General features: G+C 37.5%; 2 protein-coding genes across 8 annotated transcripts in view; both read left to right on the top strand.

Moving 5' to 3' along the window:
• Positions 1–2,346, top strand: part of myo3a (myosin IIIA) — a 160,484-nt gene extending 158,138 nt beyond the window's left edge. For 3 of the 5 annotated variants that reach the window (XM_041814653.1, XM_041814649.1, XM_041814650.1), the window contains one exon: positions 1,873–2,345. In XM_041814653.1, the coding sequence (XP_041670587.1) occupies positions 1,873–1,987 (115 nt within the window). In that variant the 3' untranslated portion in view covers positions 1,988–2,345. Of the gene's footprint in view, positions 1–1,872 lie in introns of all 5 variants that reach the window. The other 2 variants (XM_041814651.1, XM_041814652.1) reach the window with 1 other exon arrangement.
• A 5,086-nt stretch (positions 2,347–7,432) lies between these two features.
• Positions 7,433–27,340, top strand: part of gad2 (glutamate decarboxylase 2) — a 29,060-nt gene continuing 9,152 nt past the window's right edge. The window contains exons 1-14 of one of the 3 annotated variants that reach the window (XM_041814167.1): positions 7,433–8,112; positions 8,303–8,365; positions 8,478–8,624; positions 9,252–9,485; positions 11,283–11,373; positions 12,144–12,256; positions 12,717–12,832; positions 16,548–16,627; positions 18,621–18,675; positions 18,807–18,923; positions 21,130–21,194; positions 21,275–21,353; positions 21,440–21,589; positions 25,022–25,129. In XM_041814167.1, coding sequence (XP_041670101.1) covers positions 8,037–8,112; positions 8,303–8,365; positions 8,478–8,624; positions 9,252–9,485; positions 11,283–11,373; positions 12,144–12,256; positions 12,717–12,832; positions 16,548–16,627; positions 18,621–18,675; positions 18,807–18,923; positions 21,130–21,194; positions 21,275–21,353; positions 21,440–21,589; positions 25,022–25,129 — 1,494 coding nt within the window. In that variant the 5' untranslated portion in view covers positions 7,433–8,036. Of the gene's footprint in view, positions 8,113–8,302; positions 8,366–8,477; positions 8,625–9,060; positions 9,169–9,251; positions 9,486–11,282; positions 11,374–12,143; positions 12,257–12,716; positions 12,833–16,547; positions 16,628–18,620; positions 18,676–18,806; positions 18,924–21,129; positions 21,195–21,274; positions 21,354–21,439; positions 21,590–25,021; positions 25,130–27,340 lie in introns of those variants that run through there. The other 2 variants (XM_041814170.1, XM_041814169.1) reach the window with 2 other exon arrangements.

Genomic DNA, 27,340 nt, shown 5'->3' with positions numbered 1-27,340 from the left:
ACTCTGTTATATAACAGAACGTTTGCATGTATTTATCATCCTAAAACAAGCATATTAGTTTATGCTGACAGTGAAATGCTCTGAGATTAATCCCCATAATAATCCAGTTAACATTACAGAAGATTAGAGAACATTTGCCTTTTGAAATAAAATTGTATGTTTAATTTTAGAATATTAATCTAAAATTCCTGAGGATAAATATTGAACACTACAGATGGATTCAACAATCCTGCTGCTTTGATTGTTCAGTGAGAACCCTGTATACACCATTACAAGCTGTATCTGTGACCCCTTTAACCCTCAGGCACCACTAGGGACATTTTTGTCCTTTTGGGCACATTTTTCCTCTTTCTCTGCTCACCATCTTGGCTGTGTTAGTGCAGATGGTCTAGGTTTTTGCAACAAAGTTTCTCTCTAGGCAAATTTTTGAATTCAAATTTCAGTTGCTTTGATAGGTCAGGGGAACACTGAAACAAATTTACTACCCTTTAAAGCCATTAAGGACAAAAAGGTCCACTTCCAAAAAACTGCTATAAAAACTTAAAATGTTTTTTTCTGTGTGCACACACACGTGCACACCCACACACACACGCAGACACACATGCACACATACAAACTTTAAAATAGCCTAATAAGCTCAATACCACAAGCACAAAAGTTATTAAAATGACAGGCTTTTAATGCATAGGCCTAAAATAGGGAAGTAGACGTTTCTGTCCTTAAAGACTTGAAAGGGTAGTAAATTTTAAATCAAATGCTACATAAAAAATAGAAATGCATTAAAGTCAATATTTTGGCTAATCATGGACATGTCCAAGCTGGATTTAGAAATAACGCCCCAGCCATCCAACATTTGGTTTAAGGAAGATTTCACATTTTTACACTTCTTTTCATAAAAAACAGCACTGACTTTAAGTAATCAAACTGGCATTTAAAGGGTTAAAATCCTCAAAATGATTGAATGTTTGGTAGTTTTGTGCTCAGCTGAAGTTGTTTAAGAGATTTATGAGGAAAAAAAAAGCAGAAAAAATATAAATCTGTGAAGTTTCTTAGCAGTTTTTTGGAAGTGGACATTTTTGTCCTTAATGGCTTTAAAGGGTGGTAAATTAAAGTGATGCTTGAGGGTTAAATAAAGACATTACATTTTAAAACTGCTTATATTTATACATAAATAAGAAAGATGACAGATTCTAGAAAAGGCCCAGGATTTGACCGATCTTTGTAAATAAACAGGATTTTTTTTTTGTTGTGTTTGTTCCATAACTTTAGCCTAAATACTAGTAAAACATGAACAAGCTACAGTCTGAAGTATTTGTTGAAATTGATAACAAAAGCATTTAAGTAGTAAAAAAAAACTGAGTATGACTGAAGTTAAAATACATATTTTCCATGCTCCTCATCCAGTGCAGTTCTCCCCTAGCTCTCTTTCACATATTTTAGTTTTAAATAATCATGCCACCTAAAGTTATTCTGATTCAATCGACCACACGTAACAAAGACTGGATGTGCACTTTGACTCAGAAAGGAATCTGCAGAGTTCAGAGTATCATCCTAACTATGTTGAAGTTGGTCCTCACAGACTGGGCTTCTCTAACTGAGTGGGTAACTTCACTCATGGTGCATGTGTCTAAGGCCTTTGGGCCTTAGACACATGCACCATCACTGTAGGAAAGAGAAAAACCACACTTCAGTTTTGTACTGAGGTTGGTCAAAGGACAGATGGCAAATACGTCTAAGGATCTGATCTGTTTCCCGGCACAGCCACGGCCTCAGACAGCAAACATGATGAACACAAGGAAATGTTTTCATTTCTCTTGTTCTGATTTTCCCATCTTTGTGTTAAATTCCTCTCGTCTCGTGTTGTCTTTACAGGCGCTCAGTTCCCAGAATGCCCTCCACTGAGAGTCAGGCTGAGGATAACCCTTATGACTTCAGATACCTACTGAGGAAGACCTCCCAGAGACGAAGGCTCATCAAACACTACTGAACACATGACTGAAATGTCTTAGCCATTTGGCCCCTGCTGGTCTAAATCTGTATATTTATGAGTCATTTCATCATCATAGCATTTTCAAAATGTTTGACACTTTTTAGTTTGTGACTGATTTCATCTGCACCAGTTAAATGAATCCATGCAGCGTAGATGTAAAGGCACTTTCTGTAAATAACAAAGGTACGCTTTTAAAACTGGCTGTAAATGAAGGGTCTATTTATGTAGTTTGTAAAGTAGACAATGCTCATTTTGCTGCATCAGTTTCTGGCTGGTTTGAGTCCATCCATGTGTATTTTATCATCAAATAAAACCCTGTAAAATATCTATAGATCATGTAAATAAATAGCCATGCTCTTACACTTGGAATCCTCGCATTTAATCCATTTTTCATGAATATAATCCTGGAAAGGTAAACTTTCTTATCATGGAGCAGAAACAAAAATATACATTTCTTACAATAACATGTTACTATTGCTATTTAACCTCCTGAGACCTGAGCCTTTGTTAAGAGAGCAGTTTTAGTTTCTCACTGATTTCGGATAAGTACTGTCTGATAAGTTAATACATCAGCCTTGTTGGTAAACAGGAATTTTCTTGGACATTTTCCTTTGCAAAACCCAAACAATTTCCATAGAATAAATAAAAAAGTTACCAAAAAATATCTAAAAAAATTCTTAAACATATTTTCTTAAATATCCCATGAAAAATACCCAAATATTTCTTTAAATAGTCCTCAAATCTTTCAGTGAAACTTCATCATAAAGCATTAAAATTCCAATAAAATTTCCTCCCTAAAATTCCATGCACATTCATGCAAAAATTTAAGCAAATTCCCCAAATATTAAAGCAAATTCCCCCTTAAATTTCTTTGCAAATTCTAGAAATGTTCAAAAACATTCTACAAAATTCCATGAAAATGATTGAAATTTTCAGGACTTTTTTATGTTTCCAAGGACAATCCCAAAACCCAAATTCCCAATCCAGTTCCCCCAAAGATTGGTAATAAATTTCCCATATTCTCCTGAAAATTCCAAAAAAAAGAAACTCCAAAAATATACAATGTCCTCTAAATTTCCATTTAAAAAATTTGATGACTTCCAGCTTCCAAACAAATTCTCTAAAACATCCAAACAGCAAATCATCCCAACAATTCAAGCAAATAGATTATTTTGAACATTATTTTGTACAATAATCTCATCAATTCTAATACCAAAATGATGACTATAATGTAGAGAAGCCAAAATGACATGTCCTCATATGTGGACGCAGGGTCTTAGGAGGTTAAAGATAAAATATTGACTATCTCTTTGTTTCCATCTTACATTTAGCCTAGATTTCTCCACACAAAACAAAATCATTTAGAAATGATCCCAAGCTGAACTCGAATCAGAAACACTATTCTTGGAGGTCTTTGGTGGTTAAAAATGTCCCAGGTATCCTTAGCAGCTGTGCCGTGCTGATATCAAACCAGCAGCTTTAAATTCCCTTCATGTTGTTGTCTTTTTCATATCGGCGTCTCTGAGATTCAACCTCTCAACCTTTATGTGACATTTTGAAGGAGAAAAGCCCCACAGGGAGTGTTAGTGGCTCCCTGGTGACATCTGACTGCACAATAAACTACACGCAGACAAAAGACACGCGGGACAGACTCCAGCTACCATCCACCCTGCACAGGGAGGATGTGGTCATTTAGGAAGACTGAGTAAAACTGTCCTAACAACAACTCGCTCTGAGTTCTAACACAAACATTGCACTTTTATGATGGTGATGCTAATGGTTTCTAATTATTTAAATCGCTCTATTTTTGGCATCAAATGATTCTTAGTGATGCTTTCACTAATCACAGCAGATGTTGACTGATGCCTGCAGGCTCTGTTTGCTCTCATTCACTTATAAACAACAAGAAACATGAATTTTAAAAATGCAATTTGTAAAAGTGTAAGAGCTCAAGATATCGCCCTGCCCGACTATAGCCAGGGTTAAGGTGGGCCAGCTTGTTTTATACCTGGATATACCCTGGTTTACCCTGAGGTATGATAAAGGCTAAGCTGTTTCACAGTGTTAATTTATTTTTACATTTAGTCTTAGTTTTAGTCTTTAAATGAAATGTATTTTAGTCACATTTTAGTCATTTCTACCCTTTTTAGTTTTAGTCTAGTTTTAGTCCATAAAAAGTCCTCACATTTTAGTCTTTACTTTTAGTCCAAGCATTTATTTTCTTGCCTAAATCTGGTACCAAATCATGGTAGTGTGTTCTCTGCTAAACCTGGGGTCCCTGCTTTCTACAGCTGAGAGGCAGAATAGATACAGATGTGTTGTTTTTGACAGATTTACCCACAGTGGAGAAATATCATGGATTTAGAATGTCCAATGAAAATTAAATCACATTTTACTCTAGTTTTAGTCATCACAGATCTATTTTTCTTAGTCTCAGTCTAGTTTTAGTCATCACAGATCTATTTTTCTTAGTCTCAGTCTAGTTTTAGTCATCACAGATCTATTTTTGTAGTCTCAGTCTAGTTTTAGTCATCATAGATCTATTTTTGTTAGTCTCATTCTAGTTTTAGTCATCACAGATCTATTTTTGTTAGTCTCAGTCTAGTTTTAGTCATCACAGATCTATTTTTGTTAGTCTCAGTCTAGTTTTAGTCATCACAGATCTATTTTTATTAGTCTCAGTCTAGTTTTAGTCATCACAGATCTATTTTTGTTAGTCTCATTCTAGTTTTAGTCATCAGAGATCTATTTTTGTTAGTCTCAGTCTAGTTTTAGTCATCACAGATCTAGTTTTGTTAGTCTCAGTCTAGTTTTAGTCATCACAGATCTATTTTTGTTAGTCTCAGTCTAGTTTTAGTCATCACAGATCTATTTTTGATAGTCTCAGTCTAGTTTTAGTCATCACAGATCTATTTTTGTTAGTCTCAGTCTAGTTTTAGTCATCACAGATCTATTTTTGTTAGTCTCAGTCTAGTTTTAGTCATCACAGATCTATTTTTGTTAGTCTCAGTCTTGTTTTTGTCATGGAAAAAAAGGCTGTCGACGAACATTTTTAGTCTTAGCAGTGTTAATGTCGTCGACTAAAACTATTTTTATACCCCAGAGACTAGGTCATTACCTAAAATGTGGCATCAGAGTTTTTAAGTTGTCTGCCTAACTTAAAAAGGTCCATAACTGGTGCATCCATGTTTATCGTCCTTCTCAGCACACTTTGGTTCAGCCACTGCAACATCTGATGTAAAATAAACCCACCACTGCTCCTCAATGTCTCATTTCACTTTAGAAAAGTCACAAACAGCTAAGTGGACGAGTCAAAAGTCATCTGCATCTTATGAAATCAAATGTTTACCTTATCACAGCTCCCTTTTTGCCTTTTAAATCCATAGCAAGTTCATTTTTCTGTGGTTAAACTGGTGTCATCAAATGTACGTCACTTTGGAGAAAAGCGTCTGCTAAATGACATTGTAACATTGTAACATTGTCATAAGCTTTGATGCACCCTAGATCCTTTTTTTCTTTCAAAATAAAAGCAGGTTTGTATCCACACAGGAAGTCACTTAAACTCAGGGTACCTAGTTAAAGGAAGAGCTGAATCAGGCGCTGGTTTTTCTCGTGGTTGGAGCGGGTTAGGGTCTGCAGAGGCTGTAGTTCTCCAGCACGCTGGCCGTGGAATCGATTCCTGGTCTCGGAGCATGTGTGGTGCTCATCTTCCTCCATGTTTCCTGTCATGATAATAAATGCATAAAGGCCCAAAATATAATCTTAAAAAAGAAAGAACAGGATCCAAAATGAAACAAAAACTGATTTAAGAGCAAAAAGTTGAGTTTCAGAATGCAACAGAAAAGGGGAGATTAATCACTATTAACTTAGTAATTAATTCTGTGATTAATCATGATTAAAAAGTTTGATCATTTGACAGCCCTAAACCTAAAATAACTTGGCCCTTTGGGGGGGGGGCGGGGGGAGGGGCGGGGTTCTATACATTTGTAAAGATGTAAATGCAGGAGTGTTGATGCTTTGTTTGTATGATTGTAAAACAGAAACGTGTGTATTATTGAGTCCAGTTTATTTAGCTATGAAGCAGATTATCATCGATGCAAATAAATGTCAATACAGTTGTATCTTCTCTACTGAATTTAATCTTGGAATTACAAGGAAAAGTTTCTTTTGATTAAAGGAAAGATGCTCCGTCCAGTCCAAAATGGCGCCCGTGTAAACGCATCTCTCCTGTGAGCTGTGGCAGCTTTGGGTGAATCTAGGGTTTGTGTATTTTATTTTTTTAGTTAAAACTTTATTCAACCAAGAAAAAACTGTATGTGTTAACGCTAACAGCAGAGGTGTTCATAAGAGCCCCCAAGTAGTCCCCCCTTCCCCCACTTGGACTTGGACTTGGTTAAGGTTCCTCTTACCTCTCCTTCTAAAGGGTTGTTGTTTTTGGAGGAAGGGCAGAACCTCTTCAAGAACTTCACCAGGTCCAGTTGTCCCTTTGGATTCCTGTTTGGGTACAGATCTGTTTTTATTCTGTGATAAAATAAGGATCCTCGGGTAGATATAACATGAACTAACAGTGAAAAAGGAACTTGTTATGGATTATAAAGGAAATAAGGGAACAGTAAAGGGTTAGATGTTTGACACATGGCTTTGACTCCACTGAGCTGTTCAACTAAAAGCTGGACTTATTTTACATCAGATGCTGCAGCAGCTTAACCGAAGAAAGAATTAAGCATGCAATTAATGCTACAAAAAAATAAATACACTATTTATGGACCTTAGTTAATTTCCATTAATGCACTAACTATGACAGCCATAATGAAAGTTAGGAGCAATAAGAGACAGAGCAAATAAAGACGGTAAAATAAAGAAATACTCAGTAAAAGTATAAAATAGAAGCAGTGGTTGTAGATAACAGCAGAAATAATGAAAACAAAAGGAATAAATAGAAGTCACAAAAGAAATGAAAGAAGAAAAATCAACAATGGAGAAATGAAAATAAATAACAATAAGAATAAAAACACTTCAAAAGTTTTAATTTTGTTTTTAAATTAATTTTAAGTCAGCTTATCTAAAGTCAAAGTGTCTTCATTTCTAAAATAATTATGTAGTTATCATTTCTATTTGTATTTTTTCATTCTATTTTTGGGGATAAAACCTGGGTATTTGGCTTATAGCATCTCTGGATATTTTTCATTTTTATCTCCAAAAAGGACCCAATTATTAGGCTAAAGTGGGAGAATGAGCAGTGGAAATTTCCTCTGTGATTCAGGTAAACTATGAGGAGAAAAACCAGTCATGAGTGTTGTACATTTTTGGGAGTAACGCGCCCCAGCACTGAGGGGAAGAGGAGGGACCCATGCGCACTCTGCCTCCTCTCCTCTCCTCCAGGCGCGCAGTTAAGAGCCTCCACCGCCTCCGGTCTGCAGGAAATAGAGCTGCGATCGTCGGGCAGATGAATTAGTTGGCGTTGTGTCTGCATGGAGGGTAAGCTGAGCACGCGGGGGGCACGGAGAATGTTGGAGATGTATGGAGGAGTCACGACGCACGACGCAGCGCAGTTCGTCATGACTTGAAGTGAATCACGATGGGATTTCTGTGCTGACGTGAAATTTAGGTTAGATGCAATAAGGCATGGCTCGCGTGCTGCATATTTATATAGCAGCACATTAAACCACTTTTTATTTCATCTGCAGCTCTTTTTTTGCATCTCTTTTCGTTATTGTTTGGAGATGTCGCTTTATTTTTGCGCCTGACTTGCACTATTTCCCCCTATGGAGTGAGCAGCGTGGTTTTGCGCATGTGAGAAGTCTTTGCGGATTTTTCTTGGAAGACGCCGTTCATGCCTGCTTCACCTGTGGACCCGGAGGCATTCAGAGCTTTTTCTCCCCCCATGTGTTTCATCCTCTGAGGCTCTCTCTTGCTGCACAGCGCGCGTGTCGGATGCACGGCTGGGTTTTCAGCTTCAGCACCACATCAGCTCTGAACAGCTCCGGGTCGTCGCGTGCTGTGGATGGACTCTGTCGCCTCGTGCAGCTCCTAACTACCGGCGACGATGGCTTCACACGGTTTCTGGTCTCTTGGCGGTGATAATGCGGGGGCCAACACCGGCAGTCAGAGCCCCAGTACGCGTGAGTGGCTTTTTTGTTGTCTCCCAGTGGTGGACACCAGTAATCCCAGTGCATTGTCTCAAACCAGTGCGCTGCAAACAGGCCTGCCCTCATTAGTCCAGTCTGCTTTTGGAGGTTTTTGCTCGGACAAAGTTGGGCTACAGAGCCTGAATTCTTTGTCCTTATTTGATGTGTCTCCTCTGTCTTGCAGCCAGGGCTTGGTGCCAGGCGGCGGCCCAGAAATTTTCCGGCGGAATTGGATCGAAATTATGTGGTAGGCTATGTTTGGAGAGAGTGTGAGGAAAGAGAGGACGCCTTTTATTTACGAGGTGCTGAATAAATCAGAGTAGTAAAAATACCCTGTTGTTGTTCTGTGGTGTTCAAAGCGCTGCTAAATGTCGGAGAGGTGGAGAAACCAGCCGATCCTGCCGCCAAGCAGCAGCCTCAGACAGAAACAGGCGGAACCTGCGGCTGCAACAAATCCTGCAACTGCACCAAAGCTGCTGTGGTCTTCTCCGACCTCTATTCAACAGGTACAAAAGCAGAAACTGCATTTAAAACACTCGTTAGATCATAATGCATCTCACTGAGCTTTAACATGGCCTCAAGCTGTTCCTTTTTGTGCCAAATTAGCAGTAAAACCCACTTTTATCCTCATTGTCGTTTTATATTAACCAGAAAACTGCCTCTGTGTTAAATCAACCGGCTTTTCCGCCAAACTTGACCTATAAATGCTGTTTTACTTATCAGAAAAGGAGCCAGGCTTTATTCTTTGTTCCCAGCTTCACTTTAATGCACCACAAAAAAAAACACAGGAAATAAATAAATCGCCGTAAACCCACTTTGATAAGCTAATATTCATTTTCTGCTAAATACAGTGCATTAAGCCGAATATTTCTGGCAGTGTTGGGATATTTCTAGAGGTCACCTTCAGAAAAACGTCACGTTTTCAGGTGAAGAACGTCGCAGGAAAAAGACACTCCCTTTAGTTTCTACACGAGTCAAAATAAAAACCAAATTAGAGCATTTTTATCGGTCATTTTAATGCTCCCGTTTTTTTATGCTCCATGTAAACAGGTTACACCCTCCTCAGGTTCACCTTTCGCGCCAACATGCCTCCTAAAATGTCGTCTTCACCTGCCTATTGTTTTATTTTTCAGACCTCTTACCCGCCATGGACGGTGACACCAAAACGATGACCTTCCTGCAGGAAGTTGTGGATATTTTACTCGCCTACATCGTCGAGTCTTTCGACCGGAAAACTAAAGTTATTGATTTTCATTACCCGAACGAGCTGCTTCAGATGAACAACTGGGAGCTGCAGCACGAGCCCGCCACGCTGGATGAGATCTTGATCAGCTGTCGCGCGACGCTGAAATACGCCATTAAAACAGGTAAGGACGAGATTGAACAGCAGACCCAGGCGGGAAAAACGGGGCCTGCTCGGCCTGTTTTTAGGTGGAGCTGGAACCTGTTCGGTTTGTCTCCTTAGGAAATATTCTCTGCCCACGTGAGGCCTTAATTCTGGCCTTTTGCTTTTGGTGTTGGGATTAAACGTCAAAATTACGACGAACGTTTTATATCGAATTAAAACAAACACAGATTACAAAGAAAAATAAGTTTTAACTGCACATAGCGATTAGAAGACGTTTATTTTTTTACACAGGAACTGATTAAATGCACTTCCTGTAGCTAACTGTTAACTAGAATATTTATTTCAGCTGAAATTATTCTATATTTTGTGCAGGAAAATCAAGAAACAGGTGCTAAAACCCGAAAATATAATACAGAAAATAATACTTGAATGAAATGAAAGAATGATTAGTCGACGTTATGTCTGGAAGTTTTCCTCCTTTCCCTCCTGGTGGCCAGCAGACCGATAATAAACGCAGTGACGCAGTAAATCTGCTTCAGATAATAGGCTAAAAAAAAGATAATAGGCTAATAACAGCAGGCTTCACAGGCCAAGTCCATTATTCTCTCCTAATGCACAGAGGGAAATATTAAATACCTGTCTGAAAAACAAATACAGGTATATCTTACATTATTGTTGGCCAGAATTTACTTTAACCCTTTTTTCTTTATGACCATTTCATGCATGAATATTTTTAACACCATATTGTTATGATAAGCAGCTTAAGGGATTTTTTTCACACGTTTTGTTTTTTAATTATTTTAATTCACACTTGAAAGCATATTTGCCACCATTTCTACATTTTTAAAATAAAGAATGTCACATATAACCACCCTTTAACTACCCAAAGGAAGATTATTTGTTTAAAGCCATTGCTCTTTATCTGCGTATAATTTTCAGTTCATTTCCATGCATTTATTTCCTCCCAAACCCTAAGAATCAGTTCAGTTTCTGTGCTCCATATATCTGGAACAAACTCCCAGAAAACATCAGGTCTGCTGAGAGTTTGAGTTCTTTCAAATCAAGGTTGAAGACACACCTTTGACTAAAAAACGTTTTCCTTTTCAATTTTTCCATTTTCGCTTGAACTCTGCTCTGTAACTTTTACTTTCATATGTGTGTTTTTATCTTTTTTAGGTTTTAGTTGCACCTTTTCTTACTATAATGTTTTAATTTGAATATAAATAGATTTAATGGACATAAGAGTGATTATCTTTTGTGGGTCTTATTTGCTGTTTTTAATCACCTTTTACATGCTTTGTTTAAAATGCTTTCATTGTGTTTCTCCTTTGTAATTGTATTTTAATGTCCTGTGTGAAGCACTTTGAATTGCCTTGTTGCTGAAATGTGCTAAATAAACTTGCCTTGCCTCTGCAGATCATAAATTTGCTGCAAATTGCTAAAACTGAGATAACATGAGACGAGGTTTCATCACGACTAGACAGCTTAAGAAAGGCCTCAATAGATTCATTTTTCTACCGTTGATATTGAGGGTTGCAAACATGTGAACTTAATTTTGGAGTGTTTATATCCTCCATTTAACTCTTATTTTACCAATGCATCACTAAATGTATTCAGTATTCCAGATGCTTTGAAATGTCACATTTCTAACCTGCAATTAAAGCGTTTAGAAGATGACAGCTTCAGCGCCTTTTTGCAAAAACTCAGCATAAACACTTTTAGGGGAAAAAAATCAATTTTCCTGCCTGACGCCGACAGATAAAAATGTTCAAATTGCAGCCATCTCTCACCGCTCCCCTCTGCTCCTTTTCATCAGCCCACCCCAGGTACTTCAATCAGCTCTCCACAGGATTAGACATGGTCGGACTGGCAGCCGATTGGCTAACATCCACCGCCAACACCAACATGTGAGTATGTGGCCCCCGTGCTTCATCATGATGTTAAATGGTGATAATGATAATAACAAAGAAATCCATTTCCGGTCTGTCTGCATGCACTCTGCTGTGCGTCTGCAGCGGCTGATAGCGGCTTTTTTTTTTTCACTCAATCATGCCGAATGAAAAGGGTGAAATGAAAGGGAGACCCCCGCCCCTCTGCACCCCTCCCACCTCTGCCTTTTATCCCTCCCCCCTACCTCCCATCCCCATGGGGCTTCAAGGGGAGAAAATTAGCTCCGAAATTAATTCAGACTAATCTAAAGCTAATTTTGGCATGTGTGCGAGTGTGTTTTTTAGGTGATAAACTCTGCGTCTTTCAGTCCTGCGAGTCAGAGAAACAGCAAAAAGAGCCGCTGTAGGCGTTGGTTTCTTTAAATTAATGCAGATCGTTCACCGTGCATTCAGCAGAAATATAACAGGAGGCAAAGACAGATATTAACAGACTTGGAAGACTTGTGCACAAGGAAAAAAAATGTTGACAATATGCAAAGCAAAACTTAAAAGAAAAAAAATCAGTTTGTTTCTCAAAGTAGGTCTGGTGCTCCATGCTGAAAAGCACCAAATTTAGTATGCTTCAAGCTAAATTAAGAATTTTTCTTCACATTATCTGTATCCACCCTGCAAGAATCAATTCTAACTCAAAATATGGATTCAAGTGTTCAAAATCTGTGCGATTCTTTCATTGATGATCCATAGATTTTGTCTAACCGGTCCTTTGTTCCTCACCTTGTGTAACGCAGGTTCACCTATGAGGTGGCTCCTGTCTTCGTGCTGCTGGAATACGTCACTCTGAAGAAGATGAGAGAGATTATTGGCTGGCCAGACGGGCAAGGAGACGGCATTTTCTCTCCTGGTATGTACGTGAGGGCGACGCCGAGCTCACCACCCCTCTGTTTTTTCTCGAAATGGAACTGCCTGTGTGTTTTGTAATGTGACAATTTGCATTTTGATGATATAAATGCAACTCCATTCAGAGCCAATTAGCATAAAATCATTTTCCTCCCCTCTTCCCCTCCCTCCAGTCTTTCATTTCTCCCCTACACTTGTGTTTGACACATGAAGAGGAGACATCACAGGAGAATTTAGAGACAAAAGCTGTGATTGGCTGAGAAGCTGCAACAGCAGCCTCTTAAATTCAAATGCTGTGTCATCTTTGAACACTCTGAATTATTATTATTATGTGCTTGCTTGTTTTTAAGAATGCACGGACATTTTTAAGCTCTGTTGGTGTCACTGCAGCGTTCCCATGAGACCTGCCGGTTAAGAGTGTGATGAGTGACGCTGTAAATCATTCTGCCCTGTCCGTCCTCTAGGTGGTGCTATTTCCAACATGTACGCCATGCTGCTGGCTCGCTTCAAGATGTTCCCTGAAGTGAAGGAGAAAGGAATGTCATCTGTTCCCCGACTGGTGGCCTTCACATCCGAACATGTACGCATTCATGTCACAGTTCATAAATATCACAACTGCAACGTGGATTTACGTCCCAATAAATCAAATAATGAGCGTTAATCACACTTTCCTCACATGAACGTCAGATATCTTTCCCTCCACTGCGGAAATAACTCCAGATATCATTTCACATCAGCTGCAGCAGTGTTTGACGTGTGTTTTAACAGAAACTCTGTGTCACTTTCACATCAGAATGCGCTGATATGAAGCTGACATTATATGTGCCAGACACTGAAGGACGTGAGGTGACTGCTGTCTGATCCGTCTATATATCATCTGCTTCATCTTTAACACTAGAACAGCTGTGGATCTCTACTAGGGCTGAACCATTTGGGAAAATAATCTAATTGCAGAACCCAGTTTCTATTGGGCCCTGACTCTCTTTTTGAACATGTGCAAACAATAATGTGTTCTTACAGCTAAATCCCAAGTTTTAAACCGATCTGCACTCTGCTGTGGATCGAATTAGCCTTGTCTGGTTCAGTTCTAAAATCACAAACAGTGGCATTAACACCATATGTCCAAAAGGATGCAGAAGCACAAACAGTAACATTCAGGGTTTTTAGATTGATACCCAGATTTTGGGATTTGTTGTCTTCATTTCCTCCAGCAGGAACTCTCCATTCATCATGCTAACTTTCACTACTCCACTACATCCCAACCCAAAGGGAAATACTTTAAAAGCACGTATTTTGCTAGTTTCTTTGGTTCTACTTTTGTGCCATTAAGATATGATTCATATCTATGCCACCAATTTGTTTTCACGTTTTATTGCTACAATATTTGAATAGTTTGAATAGGAAATTCTTTCTGCTGTTTATTTTTTGTCACCAAGTTCTTTTTTCTGGCCTGAAACTCTGCTAATGTAAGACATCAACACTCCATATTTGCCCCAGGTAAATGCCAAGTTCACTCAGCACCTGGATAGTAAAGTTAGTGCTGGTATAGTTTGTGATTTAATATGCAACAAAAACAACTATAATGCATTCTTTACTATATAAAAACACAATTTTCAATTAAACTAGGCAGAACTATTTTTTAAAAATATTGAAATGTGATGATTTTTTTAAATCATTTTGCCAATTTGATATGAACTGTTGTATTAAATGGTATGATGTCTTTTTATATAATTCTCATTTTTAATAAGAAAAAAATATAGAAATGAAGAAAATTTGACTTTTTGTAGACTATTCTAAAAATATGGCACTAGAATGATTGCATGGCATGTTATGGATAAAATCTCTGCTGGGAAAAGAGCTCTAAACTGGTATTTAGACACAAATTTCAGGATAAAGAAATATTGCACCTTCTGTGATTTGAAAATTGCAGCAGGCCATATTGCGATTTAATCTAATTTGTGATTAATTGCCCAGCCCTAATCTCTACATACCTAAAACAGCCAACAGGTCAAATTTACCTGTCATTAAAGTGCCTTGATTTTCATAAATAGCACTGATCAATGACTGTTAGTTAACCACTGACATTCAACAGCTTACTAACTACAGATAGAAAATGAGATCACTGTTAGAAGATGATCTGTCACATAAATTATCTTTGGACTGATTTCTAATCCTGAAACTTCCTCATCATCGTATTCTTCTTCATTTAAAGCTCTGAGATTACCTTTAGACATTTATCAGTGGTAAATATCTTTTTCTCTGTTGTCTCCATGTTGAAGGTTGATCTATGACTTCTGATTAGGCGTTGCTGCAGCAGAGAGAAGGTGTTTCCCTTGTACCATCTATTTATGAAATAAAAGAGTGGTAAAATCAAGGCTTTCTATGGGGTAAATTTGACCTGCATGGTGGTTCTAGACATAAATGTCCATTAAAAAAATAGGTTTAGGCCAAGATTTTTTTATGACACCAGGTGTTATTTAACAAACTTTTAGGAAAAGTCAAGGACTGACAGCCTGTAAAGCTGTAAACATCATATAAGATACAATAAAGAACAGCCTTGGGTAAATTTGACCCTTTGGCAGGTCTAGTGTTAAACGACTTCTGGAAGAAACTGGGAGCAAAAAGACACGTAATAACCCAACAGAGCTTTCAGCAATGAGGTATCTGATAAATATTTCGATAAATATAGACATATTTTCAGGTTCTCTGGCTTTGAGCTAATAGAATAAAAAACAAAAGACAAAAAAAAAGTTTTTAAAGAAAATCCAGATTCAACAAAGTTTGCTAATCTGTGAGTTCTTTGCTCAAACAAAATCTTAAAACATTCAAGGGTCCACTTGGGTAAATTTGAGTGCTGATATGGCAGAAAAGTAATTAATTTTGCACTTATCAGCACTTGGATATGCTAAATTAACCCTTTCAAGCCAATTGTATTATATTTGATACACACTTTTTTGATAGAGTTAAAAAAAACATTTTTATACAATCATATAATTGATAAAAATGTCCTCCAGTGGATTATCAGTTTCAAACAATTCCTAATGTATCAAATGTGGTACAAAAAATGTATATGTGAAATTGTATGGCTTTATTTCTTTTTCTGGATTTCAGTTAAACAATCATCTCATTTCCACATTTCCAAAATAAATCAAATTTTCTGGCTATAATTTGAGGTATCAGGCTTTAAAGGGTTAAGATAGACAGAAAAATATAATTTTAACAAATTTGCCACCTTTATTTTATTCAGTAATATGCATCAATATGTGACTCTAATATTGCCAACTCTAATTTACCCATTCAGTTTTTGAGTGTAACTGCAAAAGTTTGAATTCTGAATTTAAAGTAAGCACTTCAGATATATTTTTCTAATAAACACTTAAAACAATTAAAAAACTTAATTTTGCTTGTAAAATATGTGCCATTATTTAACATTGTCAGTCTTTAAAACAAATTACGCCAGAATAAACCAAATTCATTTTGAGAATAAAAGCTACCCCCATTGTTGATTATTTTTTTGATTCAGTGGTTTTCAACTGGTGGGTTGGACCCAAAAGTTGGAGGTCAGGTGTCTCCATGGGTCTTAGATGTGAAGAAAACATTCTGCCAATAAGTCTACAAAACTCCTAAAACGTGCTGGTTTCCCTCTGTCCTGTCACGTTTTGTAGTGTCTGAGGTTCTTTAGATAAACTTTATATGTTGAAAAACAAAAAAAATGAAGATTCCCCATTAAGGAGCAGCGGAAGAATAGCTAATGATGATCCTGATAAAGAAAGAAATAATGGTGGGTCCTGAGTCTAGACTGTTTAAATCAATCTGGAAAGCATTCTTTTCTTATAACAGTGTGATTTATGTTGTTTCTAATGACAGCGCTGTCTGAACAGGTGATATCTTCTGATTTATGTTTTTGTAGCATATATTAATTTTCCTGTTGCTGGATTTGAAAACTTAAAGCAGCACTAAAGCCATCTAGGTCTAAATTTTAGTCATGCTTGGGATCCAATGCATGATTACTTTGATGGTTTATTTTAGTTTGAACATCACTGACACATTGTTACTCCTCTGTTCACTCTTGGTTGCCATCTGTGTTTGCACACAGCCCTGCAGTTTCATACCGTTGTATGTGTGACGTTTCTTAATGCACATTAGTAAAAACATGCATGAGCTTCTATGAGCACATGGAATTCATCAGTCTGAAAAATACAGCTACAAGCAACTCCAGACTGAGGAAAAATCTTAAGGAGATTTGGGTGAATGAGGCCTAAAGTGTCTGTTTTTTTGTTTTTGGTGTCTTTCAGAGCCATTTCTCAATCAAGAAAGGTGCAGCTGCTCTTGGTATCGGGACAGAGAGCGTGATCTGCATCAAAGCAGATGAAAGGTAACGTCTACGCTCAAATTTTTACCAACTTCATGGGGAAATATTAGAAGTTTTTCTCAAATTTACAGACAGGGAGAAGTAGAAATGCTGGTATTCATTTCTATTTCCCTGTTCAACTTTCTGCTTCTTAATAAATCTCAGAGGAAAGTGTTTTTACTTTCTCTAATAGATCTGGAGCAGCGGTTTTCAAAGTGTGAGGCGGGCCTCCCCTGGGGGGCGCCACAGAACTTCAGGGGAGGCGTGGAACCATAAACCAGAAAAAAAAGTGATTTGCTTTGCTAACTTCTGGATGGAGCAAAATGAATAAACTTACAGTTACTTTAAGGCAGTAATATTCAACGAGTGATTTGTGATTATTAGTGGCATTTTGATGTCTTCATTTTAAATATTATTCCCCCAGAAAACCTTAAAAAAGGGAAACTTTTTAGCCCCTTTATTTTTTCAATCTGAATCTTTATGTGGGTGGGGGTCCACTGAATGAATAATTTCTCTCTTAGGGGAGGCTCACTCTCACACACTTTGAAAACCACTGATCTAGAGAATAGGAGAGGTGTTCATCTCTTTGTAAAAAATTCAAATGAAAATCAGCTTTTTACTTTTTTGCCTGTTTCAAATTTCACCTCTGAACTTCTAAGATTGAAATATTAAGTACAGTTTAACCCTTGCATTTCTTCATATTACATTTACTTGGCTGAAGTTTCAAAGTGACTGTTTTTTACTAAACTCCTGAAGAAAGCAGCGAAACTGAATTTTAACCCCAAAACTTAAAATGTTTAATAAAGAAAGACGCTAACATTCAACACAAAATGTATTATTATTTTGTGTTTTAAAGTGAAAGAATAGAACTTCTATTGGACCAAACTACCTTTAAATAAAGGAGCTAAAATTATCCCTGCCTTGACTAACTTTTTCAGAATGACTACTGTTAAACGTTTTAGCATCATTTGATATTTTAGTTCATTGATTTTATTCACAAAATGCACAAAATAACAGTTTCAAGAGGAGAAAAGATCATTTGTACCAGCTTTGGTTAAAGCTATATTGAATAGCGAGTTAAATTATGGCACTAGGTTTTTTATTGTGCTGAGATGATTGTCAGACTTTGGTTTGACTTTGGTTTAGTTCTTTTTATGATGTATTGCTGATTAAAATAAAGGGATAATTCTGTGCTTCTGAAGATGGATTGTATGGAAACTTGAAGATGAAGTGGCATTCGCCTTCAGTGATTTCAGAGAGTGTTGCCCCTTCAAACTTTGGGATGCTAAGCTATCCAGCGCTACAGATGGGTGCAGTTGCTCTGCGTAATTTTGCAGTTTTTGAGTGTGCCAAATAAAACCACTGCTGCCTTAATTGTAGGCCATATTGAACATTTTTGCAGTGTTTCATTTGTTCACCCAGAAAGCTTCTGTGTTTGGCACTATTTTGAAAAGCGACCCGGGCTTTGTTTTCTTCTGCCTCAGCGTATCTGAACAGCTGTTCAAATATGCTGCAGGCTTCATCAGAGGAAAAATAGCTATTAGAAAGTATTTCAGCTCAGGTTTCTTGTTTTCTGAAGGTAAACATACCATGCGACTGTAGCTCGTCTGGTTATCAGCCAATAGAATAAAGCAACAGCCATAAACTTATCTGAAAGATGCATCTGTAGAGATCCCTCTGTGTGGTCTATTTCATAAAGCATCCACGTTAAACGGCACGTTGTTGTCACTCAAGACAAAATCCTTCATTTTAGTTTTGTTTTAGCTTAGCTAGGGTTAGAGTTAGGAAACCCGCAGACCAAACAGCTGTAGCCAGGAGCCGAAGCTGGCATTGGTAAATATTACCAAACACAGAGGCCTTCTGGGTGGAAAACACTTACCATATAAGTACCATATACAACCCAACTTACCAAAATACCGAAATATCCCTTTAATATGTGATCTGAAAAGTCCTTCCAACATTGATAAGGTTACAAACATCTAAAAAAGCAGCAGCTCATTTTTGTTTGTCTCTGCAGCGGTAAAATGATCCCAGCTGACCTAGAGAGAAGAATACAGGAGGCCAAACAGAAGGTAATATTACAAAACTACACCACAGCTAAAAAAACAGTCGACGTCATTGATTTTTGTGCATTCAGTCGACTGATAACAAAGACTGTGACCCCTGAAATAGCTGTTTGATGAAGGTTTTCTTCTTTGTGCAGGGTTTCGTCCCTTTCTTTGTGAGCGCCACCGCTGGCACCACCGTCTACGGAGCATTTGACCCCCTCATCGCCATCTCTGACATCTGCAGAAAGTACAATGTCTGGATGCATGTGGACGTGAGTAAAAATCTGACCTTTAGTGGGACTGGTAGCGACACAAGTCTGCATAAATATCCCCTGTGTCATCATTGAGAACAGTTTTAGTACCTAAAACGTCTGCTGTGCGAGATATCCATCCTCAGCAGGGATTTTAGTGCAGGAATGCAAAGAAATACAGAACTCCTCAGCGAGTTTGACAAATCTATTATGTCTGTCTCGCCTCTAACTGCTTGCGGTTGACCCAGATAGGAGCCAGCCATTTCCTATCTAACACTGGGGATTAGAAAAACTGGAACAGAGGCCGTAAATCATCTCCTCCCCTGACTTTGGCATCTTGGTTCTCTCACTGAAGGAACTCTATCTATTAATGAAGGTGATTTAGTCCTGACAGGGGGACACCTCTATTAAGAGACATAAATGGCCTTATCTATCATCCCTCAACCGGCTGAGATTGGAGAAAAACATCCTTCGTCGGTAGAATAGTTGTTTTGTCAGGAGATGTGCTTCTGCAGACTTGGCTGGTGATGTTCTGTGGCCTTCTTGGCTGCCGTTAGAAAATATTATCAGACGATAATTACACATTTGTGAATGTTGGTTGTCAAAATGTTAAATAGTTTATATTCTTCTTTGCTTTCAGGTGTTGTAAAACAGTACAATCTGTCATTTTATTCAAGGATTGTATTGAAAAGTGCCTTTAAAAAACTTCTGCTGTTTCATAAGACAGGTGTGTTGGAAAGGAATAAATCCTAAACATGTTGCAGGGAAACTCATGCACACCATCTAGATAGAGTTCAGGAGTTTGCCTGCAAATTTTGTTAATTAGTTACAAAAAATAAACCCAAACTGGGTGCCACAGACTTCTAATTTGCTGCCAAGCTATTGAAGACAAATTTTCTGGGACAAATGCTTCGTACTTCTCTTCTTAATTTCTTCAGATGGCACCAGAAATGGTCTAACAGATGTGGAAAATATAGAATCATTTATCGCCAAACTTAAGGCAACTAACGCTTATTTTCTAATTGATTATCTGCCTAATAATCACTGAAGTTATCAGTCTAATTAGTGGTTTAACGGTTGGCAGTTTCCTGGGGACTTGTGCTCTAAGGCAGTAGTTCTCAACCTTGGGGTCAGGACCTCCTTTGGGATCGCGAGACACTTTAGAGGGGGTCACCAGATGCCTTAAAAAACCAAGAGTATTTTTTTTATTACACTATTGCCACTTTACACCAATTTGAACAAATGCGAATCCTTTTATTATCACTTTTTAACACCAATATAGCCAATTTTAGCACATTTTTGCCACTTTAAACCCGTTTTTGTCCATTTTTAAACCCTTCTCATCACTTTTTCTGCCTGTTTTTGCCACTTCTAAACCAATTCTTACCACTTTCTGCCTATTGTTGCCTCTATCAACCACTTTTTACACTCTGTTTTGCCCATTTTGACCACAGTTAACCAATTTTTGCAAGTCAATATCAATTTTTCATCCCAGTCCACCTCATTTCCACAAACTTTTTGCACTTAAAAGCAATTTCAGCCACTTTTTAACCCCCTTTTACCGCTTTTTGTGCCCATTTAAAAAGTGAAAATATAGAACAGAATAATTCTTTGTTGTCCACCGAGGTGGAGAATTGTCTTTGGCTCACCACATATACAGACAGACTACATAGAGGTAGAGCAGTTCAGGTCAGATGTGTGGATTGGTCACTTTGTTGAATTCAAGAAGGCGATGGCATTTGGTATAAAGGATTTTTTTATGGGATTAAAAGTCAAAGTTAGGAGTTTAAAAGGTCACAGTATGAGAGAAAAGGTCAAAAATATGAAATAAAAGGTCAAAATCATAATTTTGGTTGCAAATGATCATATGAAATGAAAACACAAATTAATTCCTGACTTTTTTAGATTTTTTCTTCTTTCTACTTTTTCAGATTTTTATAACTTAAACTGATTTTTTTCAGCAGCAGGCCAGCACCAGTAACTTCTTATCATATTTTGCATTGTTCAAATGAACATTATCTACTGTAAAACTTTAGTTGTTAAATTCATGCCAAAACTCCTGAAAATCCAGACAAACGCTGACCTGATCTTTGTTTTCCCAGACTGTGAGTAAACCCACAGATGTTCCTTTACTAAGAACTGCTGTGTCGACGCTCCAGCGTCTCTCCCTTTGTCAGTGGTTCCTGAAACAAGCCTCACATTTATCTGTCGCTGTGTGTCCTGTCAGGGTGCATGGGGAGGAAGTCTGCTCATGTCCAGGAGGCACAGGTGGAAGCTTGATGGAGTTGAAAGGTAAGTTAGATTTCCAACAGAGCTAAAAAGCTAAAAAGCATTTGTGATAGTTACACATGGTTGTTTTCTGTGGACTGTAGGGCCAATTCAGTGACGTGGAACCCACACAAGATGATGTCCGTCCCTCTGCAGTGTTCAGCGCTGCTCGTCAGAGAGGAGGTACGCCTCAGCCTAGTTGATAAAATCTATTCCTAACACACTGGGAGTGTTTTTGTGGTTCTAACCATTCTGATTTGATCTGTCAGGGCCTGATGCAGAGCTGCAACCAGATGCACGCCTGCTACCTGTTCCAGCAGGACAAACACTACGACCTGTCCTATGACACCGGGGACAAGGCGCTGCAGTGTGGACGCCACGTGGACATCTTCAAGCTGTGGCTCATGTGGAGAGCTAAGGTAAGGAGAAGATAAAGCTAGAATTCATGTTCCTCCTTCTTATTTTCCTGCAAGCACTATGACAGGAGTAGGTGCTTTTGTGCTGAATCTCTGCAAGGCTATGACAGAGTCACAGCTCTACAACTCTACCTTCAGTCTGATATTGGTTTGATACCACAGTAAACAGTAGTGTATCTGCAAATTATTTAAAAATACAGCACTGTTCACCTTACAAGTGTAACCGGTGGAAATATCTGCGTTGTGTTTAGGATGGTGTGAAAGAGACTGCGACACTGGGATTCTCTCTTTGACCACTTTTAAAGTCTGCAGCGATAATAAGAGACTAAAAACTCATAAATTCCAAAGCCTGCTCCAAATCTGAGTTTAGGTCTAACCTGAGGACCTAAAAGGGTCAAGATTTATCCAAAACTATCAACCCTGTTTTTACGGGTGATGAATTATAGGGAGAATAAAACAGTGATGATAAAGGATTTTAAGATTTCTAAAAAAAAAAAATTAAAAAAGTCAAAATGATTAAATATCACAGCATCAATGCTACTGTGTGTCTATGTCAAATAAATGCTAAATAAATAAATGAGTTAAAGGCTCAAAATACAAGATAAAAAGTCAACTTAATAAGTCCTAAAGGTCAAAATACAAAATTAAAAGTCAAAATAAGGTTTTAAAAGGCAAATATATGAGATAGAGACTTACAATCATGAGTTTAAAGGTCAAGATATGAGATAAAATTCTAGATCAGGAGTTTAAAAAGGGATTTAAAATGAAAAATTGTGAACCTAAAAGGTCACAATATGAGAGAAAAGGTCAAAATTATGAATTTAAAAGGTCAAAACATGAAATAAAAAGTAAAAATCCCAAGTTTAGGTCATAATCTTGGGATACAAAATGAAAATATAAAATGTAAACACAAACTAATTTCTTTCCCTCATTCCTGACTATTTCTACTTTTTCATATTTTTATGAGTGAACAAGGTTTCTTTAATCTTAAAGGTTAAATTTACATTTTATACTGGAGGAAATCTGCAGACCTCATTAAGGTAAGACACTTCTAATTAAAATATGAAATGATATTTTGGGCCGGGTAAAACTGCACTGTGGGCCGCATTTGGCCCCCGGGCCTTGAGTTTGACACCCATGACACATGTAAGCTAGCTTAACTTGCCAAACAAACATCCACAACTTCCATGTAAGTAATTATAGGAGAAATTTAAGGCATATAACATATCAACAGGTGGAAAAGTATGTAAGGACTAAAAATATGTACAAGATGTGATGTTTAACATTAAGATGGAAATAGATATAAACTTTTCATTCAAGGGGAGAGGGGAGGGGCCAAAATAAATATATACTAATGACCAACGAAGAAGAAAACAAAGGAAGAAGGGGCTGCAAACAACAACACAGTGCATCGTGGATTAAGGAGTTTCCCTCAGGCTGATAAACAACAGATAAATGCCAGGTACTTTTGTGTAATTATAACTAAAGAGGTGCATTTTGACCCTGTCACACAAATATTACACCATAAATCACTAGAAAGTTGTGATTCTTGTTATTCTGACCATTTTAAGACCCAGCAATCAGAGCAGCCATAATCTACTAATCTGTCCAACCACTAACAAGCCAACAACAATTTTTAGTCATCAAGGTTTTCAACTGAATCTCTGGTACTCTCCTGATCGATTCAACATAACAATCCTGTTGCAATGAAGAACTTTTCTCACACTGACGGTCAAAACTCGTCTTGGCCCCGTTCATCCTCCATCTAGCTGCTCCGTTGTAGTTTTCTGTCTCTAAGACCAAGAAACACAAGAGTAGCTTCCAACAACTCACAGTTTTCAGCAGTATTTCCCCAGTTCAGGTCAAGTTCCTCCATTTAAGAATTAATATTCTTTAGTGCGCCTTGTTGCTCAACACTGCCCCCATGATCAGTGGTGGTACTGCAACATTTGGTCTGTATCTGTATTCTCTGAAAGAAAATGTAGAAACATAGATGAAATGATTGCAGAGTACAGGCAGAAAGCATTTTAAGTGTAGAGCATAAATTAAGATTATAGCGTTAGTTAAGAGTTCAGCGCTGCCATTTAACTGAGATCAGCGGATCTTACACGAGCCCTCATCAGCTGACAGCTAACTGACTCACTCTAAGCACGCTATTGGCTAATCGCACTCATGCTGCCATGTTTGAACTGCTCTGGCTGGGCGACACTTTTAGCTCCTCCTTTATTCTGCTTCTGACCTAATCACTGAAATGAGCCTTAAGCGACTGATCCCAAAAACATTACTTTTAAAGATCTAAAAATTGCTTCAAATCAAACAAACTAAAGGCATTTTTATCCACTGGAGTAGAACTCTGTAAGGAAAAACTGCATGCAGGCGGATGAAGCATTTCAAAATAAAAGCACCCACAGCAGAGGTCGGCTTTTTGGCTGGTGATTGAACAAGCTCTTGAGAGTTCAGGAGACTGATATTTACAAAAATAAGAGGTTAAGAAAACAGAATTTCACAGAAGCTAAGGATTTCAATGATTGTTTTTCAAATTAACATCCACGTCGACAGAAATTAAAATGGAATAATAGATGAGTGTCTGGCTCTGGGTGTAATTTGTCTTTAAAACTCTGTAGTTCACGACTAGTTGTGCAGACAGCCAACAGAAAGAGAAAATTAAACAATGAAAATGAAAATAATGAAAACACAATAAAGAACAGGGCCAATTTGAAAGCAGCAAGACAACAAAATTAGATGATTAGACCAACAGTAAAAGAGAGAATCCAAAAAAAATCATCTGTCAGGTAGAGCCAAAAGCCATTTTTAGGTTAGATTTAAAAACAGGCAGTCAGAGGGCCGAGTGTTCCTGCCACTGAAAATGCTCAGCATTTAAGGGCATCATCATTTTTATGTCACTCATTTTATTAAGAAAAACATACATAAAATACAAAAAGAAGGATTTTTGTAAACTATTATAAAAAATGACACTTGAATGTTTGCATAATGTGCATAAAATCTCTGCCGCTTCAAAAAATTGATTTATTAAACCAGTATTTTGACACATTTCAAGTTAAAGAAATATTGCAACTTGTGCAATTTGAAAATTGCAGCAGGCCATATTGCGATTTAATCTAAGTTGCGATTAATCGCCCAGCCCTAGCATGATGAAACGTGGTTTTAAAAGATCAGGATTCTACAGTTATATAGGATTTAGGTTCAAATTAGCCAAACACACAGACTAAATTTGTCTGAAATTGATGTTTTGGATATGAAGGAAGTTACTGACAAAATTGTGTCAGTTTCAATGTTATGTTTGCATGAGATTTTCCACATTTTATGCAATTTATGCTTATTTATCATGCTATTCCATTACATTGCGTTTCATGTAATCACTTAAATTTCATGAATATAACATTTTTCACTAGATTGCTTTTTTGTCTTTCACAGGGGACTATCGGGTTCGAGGCTCAGATTGACAAGTGCTTGGAGCTGTCAGAGTACCTCTACAACAAGATTAAAGACAGAGAGGGATATGAGATGGTCTTCGATGGAAAAGTACGTCTGCATTTATGTTTCACTCTCTAAAACCGTCATTTATCTGCAGCCACATATTCAGAGAGAAGTCACCGACATCAGACTGCTTGGCGTGTTCAGTGTCATTATGGGTGATGTGATTGGCACGCCGTGTGCTCTTGCTTTGTGTTGCATGAATGCCATTTTTACCTCTTGCTGCCAGTGTAATGTCCTGCTATTATGTTTAATGAATAGCATAACGGCCTGTAATTGCTCATATGCATATGAATAGACTGGCGACTGAAATATCCTCCACCAAGCAGAGCTACAGCAACACAAACATTCTGGGGGACGATGGGGTTATTACGCTAAAACTCTCTTATGAAAGGAGTGCTTGGACACACAGAGTCATTTATAGTGAGAGCTCTTTAGTGTTTCAGCGCTCATTGTTTCCCCGCTGAGGCTAAGAGCATCATAACCCAGAGGGTGATGGCCCAGGTGTTCACTTGTCTGTGCCTCCCATTGAGCCATTACATCAATCTGATGCTGAATACACGAGCGCCGAACCGGCCCGGCTCTATAAATGAGGCTGGTGTGCATGGCCGGTCAGCTGTCGGTAATGAATGCGTTTCCACTCGCAGGCAGTCAGGCGGCTCGAAAAGAGCTTCAGATGCCAGAAAACAGAGCGGTGTGGAGATTTTAGATGGTTAGAGAGAATCTGAGAGGGAGGCAGGATACCTTTGTGATGCTGGGAACAGCTAATGGATTTACTGTCTGAGCTCTGATGGACTACCTTCAGCACTCCATATGTTAGGGTTTCTGTAGGATGACCAGGATGACGGCTAAATCATGGTGCAGGTACAGTTTGATTTTATTCCTACTGTACATGTGTGTTTAAAGTAGGAATGTGCTGATATTTGTAGATTCATCTTAGCTGATACCGATGTTGATATTTAAATATGTTTTACGTAACTAAAAATTCTGTCCTTTTAACACAGTTTTAGGTTTGAGGATTAAAAAAAACAAACTTTTTTTTTTCTTAAAACACACTTTAACCCATAAAAGCCTGAAAACACAAATTATCGCCAGAAAATTCTAATTTTTGGAACTGAAATGTTTATTTCACTTTCTACTGAAATCCAAAAAGTCCAAATTTTCCATAAAATTTAACATATACATATATTTTGGATCTCATTTGATACATTAGGTGTTTTTGGTAACTGATAATCCACTTGAGGGCAGAAGTTTTTTTTTTTAGTAATTTATGATCATATTGATTAGATAGTATGATGTATCATATATAATACAAGGGTGTCAAATTCAATCACAGCAGGGGCCAGATTCTGGATTCAGGTCTAACCTGAGGGCCTAACAGGGTCACCTCTTTCACCAGAAACTGTCAACCTCAACTCACCAGAAATAAAATATGATAAAAAAAAAACAAACTTAGCACTGATGACAAATTATTTTGAGGTTAAAAAAGTGAAAAAGTTCCGTTTAAAGGCTCATTATCTGAGAAAAGTCAATTTATTAGTTCAAAAAGGTCAAAACATAAGATTTAAACTTAAAAAATTATGTTTTTAAAGGCAAATATATTAGAAAGAAAGTCAAAATCATGAGTTTAAAAGGTTAAAATATGATTCAAATGTTTCATTTGTGAGTCTAAAAGGTCAAACTAAAGGATTACTAAGTGAAAGTAAAGAGTTAAAAATGTGAGATTAAATACTAAATAATTAGTTAAAAATGTCAAAACATGACTTAAAATTTTAAATTATGAATCTAAAAGCAGAAAATATTATATAAGAAGTCAAAATTATGAGTTGAAATGCTCAAAGTACAAAATAAAAAGACAAAATCAAAAGTTTGAGCCCTTATTGTGAGATTCAAAATTTAAAAATTAAATTAAAACACAAATTAATTTGTTTTCCCACATCCCTGACTTCTTATCTAAATATTTTTACTTTTTCAGATTTTATGACTTAACAAGGAAATCTTAAAAGATAAGTTCACATTTTTATACTTGAGGAAATCTGCAGACCGATGGGACAGTTAGAACAGAAATATGAAACGATCTTGCGGGCCAGATTCGGCCCCCGGGCCTTGATTTTGACACCCTTGATATAGAATAAGTGATGTTAAACATTTTTCTGACATCACTGGATAAGCTCAGGGGATCTAACACAGCTCCCAGGCTATAAAAACCATTTAGGTTCATAAAGATTGATGAAGAAATATTTAATAACCACTCCAAGA

The sequence above is a fragment of the Cheilinus undulatus genome, linkage group 19, assembly GCF_018320785.1.
Source record: "Cheilinus undulatus linkage group 19, ASM1832078v1, whole genome shotgun sequence".
Lineage (NCBI taxonomy): Eukaryota > Metazoa > Chordata > Actinopteri > Labriformes > Labridae > Cheilinus > Cheilinus undulatus.
Note: the sequence above shows the minus strand (reverse complement) of the source record. Positions and strands in the feature narration are given on the sequence as shown.